The sequence below is a fragment of the Branchiostoma lanceolatum genome, chromosome 10 (genome assembly GCF_035083965.1).
Source record: "Branchiostoma lanceolatum isolate klBraLanc5 chromosome 10, klBraLanc5.hap2, whole genome shotgun sequence".
In the NCBI taxonomy this organism is placed as follows: Eukaryota; Metazoa; Chordata; class Leptocardii; order Amphioxiformes; family Branchiostomatidae; genus Branchiostoma; species Branchiostoma lanceolatum.
In genome coordinates this window covers 4,741,482-4,752,009 of record NC_089731.1, presented here as the reverse complement: position 1 = coordinate 4,752,009, position 10,528 = coordinate 4,741,482, and the positions used below count along the sequence as shown (strand labels likewise).

General features: G+C 41.5%; 1 protein-coding gene across 1 annotated transcript; it reads right to left on the bottom strand.

Moving 5' to 3' along the window:
- Positions 1-446: 446 nt before the first annotated feature.
- Positions 447-10,528, bottom strand: LOC136443559 (neurocalcin homolog). Its single transcript, XM_066440842.1, has 2 exons — positions 9,602-10,528; positions 447-1,574 (listed from the first exon to the last, which is right to left on the bottom strand). The coding sequence occupies exons 1-2, from the start codon at positions 10,025-10,027 to the stop codon at positions 1,299-1,301; spliced, it is 702 nt and encodes a 233-aa protein (XP_066296939.1). The 5' UTR covers positions 10,028-10,528; the 3' UTR covers positions 447-1,298.

Genomic DNA, 10,528 nt, shown 5'->3' with positions numbered 1-10,528 from the left:
CTCTGCGCTGCACTTACGAGAGGTAAAAATAACATTGCAGAGTCGGGGTCAATTTGATTTGCAATGATCTGTATGCAGGAGGGATGGAGGAATTGATTATATTACATTCATAAATGACAATTTAGTAATCTCTTCTGTCACGGTCGTCTGCTGATTGCGACGCTATGTGAAGAAATATAATTTCAAATCATGATAATTATTATGACAGTATATTGCAGATAGTCTTAACACTTCGTATCCTCATTCCCATAAAAAGCATTCTTTTAAACGATATACACGTAAAGTTCAGTAGAAGTTTTCAAATTTCTGTTAATTGGATCAGTATTATCAATTTCAACGAGGTTACAGAGATCGTTTTATCGAATGTAAGCCAGCCCTGTAGATGCTAGCCAGCCCATTGAATACGCTAAATGAAACAGGAATTCAGCAAATATAGCACAGTATCATACAGATAATATTGCCATGTTCATTGGTTCCTTCAACGTGAACAGAACGCAAAAGCGCCACCCATTAAGCTTTTTCTTTATTGCAGCGTCAACATTGATATACCGATGCACATGTGCTGCCTCTTGGTAGTCGCATGGAGGCGTCACGTACATTCACTTTAGAGTTTAGACTAGCGAAGCGCAATTCAACAATTAACGCAGGCTATGTACAAGTTGCCTGACATTAAACGTCCCAAATCACAGTCTTCAGTTCTTTACACTGCTTCATTACGAATTTGACACAAGCAGAAAAATTACTATACTTCATTTATCATTCATTGATACACACCAACATTCACATCACGAATAGAGGCACTTACTGCGGACCTTACCAATTTAAATACTCAATCCTTTTTTTATTACAATTTTCAATGATGTGAAGGAGTTTGAAATATATACTTTATTATCAAAGACACAAAATTTAGTCTAAAGAAAATATCGTGGTGGTACGTGTGAATATTGATATTGTGACCAGATTGGTCAATGCTGATACCAAAAAGATCAAGGCGACAGTCAATACCCCAATTTGCACTGAATCAAAACTGTTGAACGACCTGAATTAGATTGTACTACCTATGAATCTATAATTGAAATATAATCTATGATCTATGATTAGAAAACAAGGAAACACGTGGAACTTACAAAATACGTTTCTTTTTCGATGAAATTTCAAATTCAAAAGTCTAGCCACTGATCATAATAATGGGAGTTTCGATCATTGATCATGAATGGTCGCACAACGGTCGCCGTTTCAGTGGAAAGGGGGTATTGAATATATTGATTACCAATAGATGGCTACTGGATGATTGCGTTTTAGCTATGGGATGCTCGGCGAAAATCCACAAGACTCGAAGCGTGAGCAGGATCGGAGTGATTGTGACTCAAAGAAGCCAGCATTTCTTCCTCGTCGTTCAGACACAGCACCCCGGGGTTCATCCTCACGCCTTCCACGAACTCGCGGATCTGCAGCTTCCCGTCCCTGTCCTTGTCCAGAGTCTCAAACACGCGGTCGCACAGCCGGTCGATGGGTCTGTCCAGGGCAGCCAGGTCGTCCATCGTCGCCTCCGGGTTCCGCAGTTCCAGGATCAGCTGGAATAAAGGAAAGTGATCTCGATCCAGTTTAGGTCACTCAAGGGTTTGGATACTTGGAGACTTGGATACTCTATTTCCTCCATTAGCTACATACCATGAGTGGTATGTAGCTAATCTTCCTGGAGTACATCAGAAAATACATAAGACAGACTACATAAAATTGACTACAGACTACTTAAAATTACTGCATTAAAACTGACACATATTCCTTGACATCCCCTGCCTAAACCTGCTCTGAGTTGTGGGCTAATCTTCCACTGGTCATGAGAGAAGAGACAGACGCTATGTACAGTATTTACAGGTTCATTGTACCGGGGAACTCCCCCTAGCTCTTTTCGACAAGCACAATGAACAGTGGACCACAGCTTAACGTCCACGGACTGCGAACCTTTTCGGTAACGTGCATGTCGGGTGAGCGACGCAGCCGGAATCGAACTCGCGGCTTCTAGTCCCAGAGGCAAGATTGCTAACCACTAGACTACGCACGCTACCTTGTGGCAGCTGGAATAAAGTCACGTGTTTCAAGTGAGTAGAAAGAAAGACTGGAATTGATCTCAAACCAGTTCATACAGCTCCAAGATCACCTGAAATAAAGTCACGTGGCTTTAGAAGTGAAAGAAACTAAAAGTGATCTCAAACCATCTTATACGGCTCCAAGATGAGCTGAAATGAAGTCATGTGTTTCCTGTTAGAGGGTCAGTATAATTTATGAAGACTCAAAAATGTGTATGAACTGATTTTCTTGTATTGGTTCAGATATGTAGAATCTGAAATATAACGAGATGAAGACAAAAGCTCAAGTCGTTTCTCCAGGGTTACGCAACTTCAAGATTAGCTGGAATAAAGCCACGTGTCACAAGTGAGTCTGTCAGTATACTTCACGAAGAACGAAGAGAAACCCGATTTTCTTGTCTTGGATCAGAAGTTTAGAATTTCAAATATGACAGAAGATTAAGACGATACTGAAATCGTGACCCCGCCACTCCAGCATTCGCTGGAATGAAGTCACGTGGCAGAGATGAGTGAGTAAGTTTACAGGACGAGAACCAAAGAGGCATTAAAAAATTTGACTGATTTCCTTATCTCGTATCAGAAGCTAGAGTTTGAAATATAACTAGATGAAGACAATAGCTAGAAGGATTGTCTAAAATCAAGTCACGTGGCACAAGTGAGTGGGTCAGTATACTTGACAAAGAGCGAGGAGATAGTCGAAGAATATATATAGTATTAACTTGTTTTCTGGTGTTGGATCTGTACATATATATCTTGATAGATGATAACCTATATCATCACATACCTTGTTGTAAAAATGATTATGCTGACATCTTACCTTGCACTTTTTTACTGCTTTGCCAGCAGCCTTTATTGGTCAGAAGTTGAAGGAAGTTCTTACTATCAGGCAGGCAAACTTTATGGCTAAAATTTAGTTCTCCTTTAAGATCGAGCATCGAATGTTGAAATATGGACTATGGTGTCCATTCTTAATTTGCGAACTAAAAGCGACAACACCAGAAGATCCCCCGAAAGCATCGAGACTGATACCTCCCCGGAAACTACTACAAGCCGAGAGCACATAAGACATGTAAATTCACTTAGGAGCTCTACGGGGGACACCTCCGTAGTGCATCATCTACTTTCTGCTGCCCCATTTGGGCAATTCTCTGCCCACTCCTGCTGTTATTCAGTCGTTAATGCTAAAACATAATCTTTCTGTAAGAATTACTGCCTAAAGCCAATTTCCATGGAGTATTAGTTTCCTTGGTGATTTCAGCATGGGGTTTGACGTAGGATATCTTAGTCACCAGCAAATGCTTTTAAGAAGTGATTCAGCTTAGAAAACTAGATCTAAACTAATCTCCCAGCAGGTGATGTGGCTGGGTAAGTGCGTGCTCCACTTGCGGAAAAGATTTAATGTGAGATGCTATCAAACTACCATGCAAGAATCCGTCCAGGGAAGACGAAAGAGATGTAGACAACGGAAAAATGGGAGAATGATATCAGGGAATGGGCAAGTATGACACTAACTGAAACATTAAGAAAGAAAAACACGAAAAGGGTGAAGAAAACTGGCTGCCAGATCTACAGTGGTGTCCCTAATGGCTAAATCGTTACACTAAGAGATAAGTGACATGATTAGATATATTCAAACCCAGCTTCAATATTACATATTCGCTCAATGTTTTTATAACGTTTGTAGGAATTTTGCATACCTTAGTAGCTCTATCTAAAAGGAGTTTCTCTAAATCTTCTGTTGAGTGTTTGATCTTGCTTTTAAAAAAGATTCCATTAATTGCTTATTGACAATCCCACACTGCCACTGCGTTTATATCTTAAATACCCATACAAGACATGTGCTCTATGTCGACGATTTCTACTTAAGCGGACTATAATTAAAACATGAAAAGACTGCTGTAAACGTTTCCTGTCAGGCTGCCGTGTCTAATTCCCCTCATTGAAGTCTGGAAATGTGGATTGCACGTCTTTTGTTGACTCTCTTATCTCTAATGTTACAGGATGGACGAAATTGGAGCATGTACGTCATGGACTGAAAGAAAGTTGTTACTGTTGAATATTGCTCCATAGGCAATTCAAGGGTAACAAGCTTTGAGTGTTTAAAAGTCACAGACCAACGAATTATGCTCAATGCTACCAGACATTTTTTAATAATCATTGCAAGACATGCTGACTATTAATTCATATCTGGTTGTGAACGGCGTGGTCAAAAAATATAACGGCTCCTGGTGGATGTCAATGTGCAGATATTGGCAAATTGGCAAATCCGTAGTGTATTTTCTTGGGCACACATTTTGACAGATTAGCCAAAAGGGCTCGGGGAGCGTCCCTCCACCGTCAGGGAAGGTCGTGTAAAGTGCCTTTCTCAATGGCACAACGTCGGGGCATGGTGAGTATCGAACTTGGAACCTATTGGTTCTGTGTCCAACGCTCTAACCGTTACGTATACGTCACATTCGTTGTTAGCCGTCCGTTACGGTATTTGATATTTCAAGCAGTCTGTAACAGATTCAAACCAACCACCAACATGGATCTAAAGCAGCCTTTTCCGTAAACAGACAGCTAATTTTTGTACGACATGTGCACAACTATGCTGAGAATGTCAGTAAGTTTGCGCCCACACGACAGATCGTACGACACATGTTAGCGGGCCCTTACTGTGAGTGGAAAAGCTTCTGTGAAATTTACGAAAAACAAGCATGAGGATTCATGGGCGGTCGAATTGATTTAAACTAAGTAATCAATTTAAACTGAGTAAGTCTAAGAGAAGTGCACAAATTGCATGGCAGCGATTTTCTACTGAAGACTAGTAGTCACACTACGTTTGTGAAGGTTAGACATCCAGGTAAACAATACATAAGGAGAAATTCAAACTCTACAACTGGATAAAAATTCGGAGATTTATTTCCGGGCGTTTCGAGTGACATCCATCACTCTTCTTCAGCGTCACTAAAGTGAACTAGCAGAACAAACCATTACTTATATACAATAACTAGAAAAAACGGTTTTACATGGCAAATCACACAGTCATGCATAAGCGACATTGTAATGTAAAATAAGTTAGGAAGATTCCTATGGTAAGACAACACATTGTAATGTAAAATAAGTTAGGAAGGTAGTCACACTGTGTGCTTTATGCATGCCCGCACATTTTAGAGGACAATGTTATTTCTCAGGCTCTTTGCTAACTGAGCTGAGTGACCTTTAGGTTGGCTCTAATGTCACCCGTGACATGACACCAAACGTTATATTTCAAGCGCAAAAGGGCAAGCGTCGGGGCTGTACATTAGCTGTCGCGTTTTCCTATAGAGTAGGCACCATGAAGGATGAGAAGGGCCATTCCTCGAGCTCCTTATCAGAGGACGCGTGTCCTAGGAGCGTGATTCAGCGACGTCTCAAAATGCAACTGTGCCGCTACCTTTCTTACCCTTGCTTAACCATTCATCATCTCACTCATAAAAGTTGGAAGCAGTGGTTTCTTTGGAACATGAAGTCGCGGAAGGAATATTTTACATTCCCCTGCGGCCATACACAAATGATGAAGGTCTCTGAATAGTCATAAAATGCGTGATTAAGGAAAGTCTTGCCAGATGTCGGCGGGAAGATAGTGGGTTATAAAATGAACTAAGAAAGGGTATGACATTTCAGTTCGTTATATAAGCACAGATTGAGAAATACCAGACCCTGTATATCTTAGCCTCTTACCGTAAGAGGAGTCTTACCTCTACGATCGAGTCAAGCTTTTGGGGGGCCCATTAAAAGGCATATAATAAGGATAAAAAGCAACAAAGAGGTTTACCACAGAACAAGACACAGAGAAGTGGCAGACATGGTAAGAGAGAGAAGACTAAGATGGCTAGGACATGTCCTGAGAATGGAAGAAAGCAGAACAGCGAAGAAGATCCTGGAATTGAAGCCACACGGTAGAAAAACAAGAGCTTTTAAAAAAAGCTGGCGTTTCGGCTACGTTTATAAGTGTGAATTGTCTTTTCCCTTTACTTGAAGTAAAATCTGCCAGAGGAAGTCACTCAAGGGCTGTTCAGTCTATAAGAAAAATTGTCATTTTGGGAAATGAGTACTGTTTTAATAGAGAAAGGCAGATTGGGGAAAGCAATTTTGAAGTTACGTCACTTAACTTAAGTGCTTTTGAAAAAGCTGGTCTTGGCCTACAACTTGTACTTATTTGTAAAATGTATAATAGGCTCATTATAAAAGCTATCAATGTAATTATGTACATGGCACGCAATAAAACATAAAATTTGAAAAAGCACCATTGAATCATCAGCACTATGGTAATTAAGTGAAATAGAAGTTCATAACAGCTAAGGTTCTATCTAAAATGACTACCAAATGTCAAACAAATCAACAGCTACCTCATCCGTATTATTCTGGTTTCCGCATTTACAACATTTCTTCCTTATTTTCCTGGGTAATTTTGCTAAAATTCATGAAAATTCCCATAGTTTTGTGCCGAGGGGCGCCACTTTCCACGTCCGTGTTGTCTGAATGAAGTCGATACTGAACAATGGAGCATTTGCTACTGTAACAAAGAATCGCTGTTTTGCAAACAACATCAAGAGCCTCTGTTTACATCGGGGATAGAAGTTTAGTGGGGAGTGTTTTGCAAGAATCATCTTACCGCGCATAGGAGCCGCTGCACGGTATTTTCCATTACAATGAACAGAAAAATTCGAATGCCGGGTTTGGAATCTATGAAGTCCTGTTCATAAGACAAAGGCCTTGTATATATTAAATGAATATTTAAAAATAACAAATATAAGATATTTCTTTATTTATTAATGAAAAAAAATGATATTCATAAATATGATATTGATAGATTAATATAATATCAATATATATTTTTGATATTCAATATCTAAAAAGAAAAAGAAATCCATGCACGGAGACGAACCCGGGGTTCTCTGGGTCCGAAGCGCTTCGCGTTGCCAGATCGGCCAAGCTGCGGTACGTAACTATTCACACTGGACGTAATGCTATAACCTTACTATATGGTATCATTTATGCCGATTTTTGGTCGTTTTCTTGACGAAATCATTTTTTTTCTTCTGCAATCTTGTGGAATAGATGTAATATGGTCATTTTTCAGGATATCAAAGTCCGAAACCACAATGCAATGATATTTCCGAACAGTTGTAGCAGTTACATGCGGTCGCCGTCCTGTGTCACATGCAAATCTGCGCCGTCCTGTGTCACATGCAAATCTGCGACACAGTGTTGAACCAAGCTTCCTTCCTTCCTCCTTGCTTGAAGGTAAAAGCCAGGAGAATGCGTTTCGGCGCGCATGCGCCGAAACGCAAAAAAGCGGGGGAAAGCCAAGGCTGACGTGGAATATGAATGTAGAAAAAGACCTCGAAACCATGGGAACCTCCTGGTATAGAACCAAGAGAGAAGCACAAGAACGAGGAATGTGGAAAAGGACGGCCCGATGTGCCTCAAGGGCACGTGAGGAACTTAGATGCTAAGGAACTAAGCAAAAAAGACCCAACTTCTAGACCCTGCTAGGGAGGCTTGAAAATCTATTAAACAGACACAACACTGTGACATAAAGGCACACCGGAGGCAAATGAGATTTGGATACAGCTTCGTAGAATGTCACTGTAGACGCAAACAGTCCGCGATGATGGACTGATTTTAACTTTTGTAAGAACATTAATCCAAAAGTCATTACATTTTGTAACGTCGATAGAAGAGTAATATCAAAATGCAATGTTGGTCTCAAATGACTCGTTTTAACGAAACTTTAGGCTGTTATGGAACTAGGTGGTGGCCTGGGGCATTCATTATGCCATGTCTCTACGTGCAGACTATCAGTATTACTAAAATCTTAATAAACATGGGGTCGTTTTCTGTGTAGCTAATTGAACTTGGGGAATCAGACGACAGACGTAGGCGGGGCCGCCCTTCTCTCAACTTGAAGGAATTGATTAAGGGGGCGGTGGGCTGAAAATTGTGACATAAATTTTGTCATGAAGGACGGGGAGGCTTGGAGAACTTTTACTGAGGACATCATGAACATTAGCGTCACATAGGCAATAGGATGACTTAACTGAGCTGAAATGGAAGTAGGCAAAAGTCGAGTTGGATTGATTGATTATGATTGATTGATTGATTGACTGGTCGTTTGGTTGATCTATTGATTGATTGGTTTATTGATTAATTATTGGTTTATTGATTGATCGGTTAATTGATTAAATAAGATACAACCTGTCGTCAAACACTGTTTTCCAATAATTCAACCCTTCTCGGTGAAGCTGCAATAATGACAAGTTTGATTTGAGATTATAAAGCCATACCTGATTTTTTTGGCTTCATCATTATTCTATTGTCCCCTTGTGAAATGATTAGCCTTCTATCTGAACAATAATATAAGCTGATAATATGCTGCTATCTAATGCTGCTGGATTTTTTAACGGCTTTGTTCAATTCAAGGCTACAGTTGACCACTTTCAGGCATTGGACTAAGTTGATGGAAGATGAAAATGATTATGCTAGTAAACAGTGAACTTTGGTTTTGAAGGTTTGCAGGGGGCGGGGGGGGGGGTGCCATCTAGAGAAGTCCATAGTTTGGCAGTCCGTTGAAAGAAACTGCCGTTGTAGCAGGACTTTGAGGCTGGTAATTGAACAGTGTAACGATGTGATAGAGGAAACTCAGTTTCGCACTGATAGGCTCTCAGTGGAGAGACAAGTAATGTCAGATAATCGGAGCAATCGCCATGAAAGTACCGATAGAAAAGAGACAAGGAGGCAACGTTTCGCCTGTGAGAGAGGGAGCCCTTTGGTGCCAACTGATAGTCGATGCTTGAAAAATCTATCCTTTGAATGCAGTCTGATAGTTGGAGACAGTCCTTGGGGGCCCCTGCCCGAAGATGAGAGCAATATTCCATACAGGGACGGATGGTGGATTTGTACAGATAAAGTATGGTGTCTGGAATGAGATAGTTACTGGATCGGAGAAGCGAGCCTACTTCCATCACTGCAGATTTGCCGATAGCTTCTATATCATATAACTTCTCCAGGAGACCCAGGAGACGGAAGGAGTCACTCTCTTATAAGTCGTTTCTACTCATAGATATGGATGGATTGAATGGTTACCGGTATCTACATGTATTTAGTAATACGGAGAAGAGTATCGTCTGAATTAATTTTGACTAGCCATTTATCACGCCATTCACTACCAAACGCTAACGACGATCACCTTCAAGACTAGCTCCCATTTCTGTCTTGGTAGATTGATTGGACGATCTGATACTTCAGAATCTTAGAAGGTACCAGCCGTCGGAGACCGCTAAGACAAGCTGGTTCCAAAGTAAACGAACTCTACATCATGGAAACAAGCTCAAGTCGTACCCACATCATATTGTGTACAGGGTAGTGCCTATCTCGGTTACTATATCCCTTTGGCTACACAGTCTGTGCAATCGTAACATACGTGGCGTGTTTTTTTGTGATAACATGAAACATAAACACAAACAAACACTAAAATATCATACCTTCAGCACGTTGTGCAGTTCCACTCGAGAGATCTCTCCGTTGCCGTCCAGATCGTACATGTTGAACGCCCACTTCAGTTTCTCCACAACCGAGCCCCTCAGCAGCGCGCTCATACCTGTCAGGTACTCCCTAAAGTCTACCGTCCCGCTACCGTCCCTGTCGAAGGCGTGAAAGATTCTCTTAGCCATCGCTATCTTCCTCCCTTCGTCTCCAGACTGGAAGAAGTTGACGTAGAAATTGACGAAGACGGGCTCGGTGAGCAGGCCGTCCGGGCAGTCGGCGTAGAAGAGGCGGTACCAGCTCTTGACTTCCGACTCGCGAAAGTTGGTGATGCGGGTCAGCTGCTCGACGATGTTCCGCCGTCTGCTGTGCGTTCGGGTCCGCAGTGCTAGTCTCGTCCGGAATTTCGTTTTTACAGCTCCCATGATGGACCACCGCTCTCTCACGCTACATCATAAAGTGACTGTCGAAACGACTGGTTGAAGACATGGTCTATCCAGTGTATCCAGTCCGGGAACAAACCAACCTACGGAATCCAACTTCAGTTTGCATCAAACGCACACGATTTTCGCTGTCAATACCTCCTTTGGTGCTAAAGGTGATCGTTTGAACTACCTACCTAAGAAATGGCCTATTGAACACACACAGTCCATGGGCAATTCAGCTTCAACTTGCATCAAAAGCACACGATTTGCTCGTCTCCACTGCCTCCTTTGGTGCTTCAGGTGATAGTTGTACTGCCGAACTAAGAAATAACCCATTCAACGTACAAAGTCCGGGGGCAAATCGCCACCAATCCAGCTTCAACTCGTATCAAACGCACACGCCTACGGCCTTCTCTTGCCCAATTCCAAGGCCTCCTTTGGTGCTATCTAAGAAATGGTCAATCAAACGTACATGGTTTATGGGCAAATTGAGCCACAATT

What these genes read in the sequence shown, in the direction of transcription:
- LOC136443559 (XM_066440842.1), bottom strand. Translation starts at nt 10,027, where the DNA reads ATGGGAGCTGTAAAAACGAAATTCCGGACGAGACTAGCACTGCGGACC. An exon ending in AACTGCACAACGTGCTGAAG is followed by an intron (nt 1,575 to 9,601) that starts GTATGATATTTT and finishes CCTTTATTCCAG; the next exon opens with CTGATCCTGGAACTGCGGAA.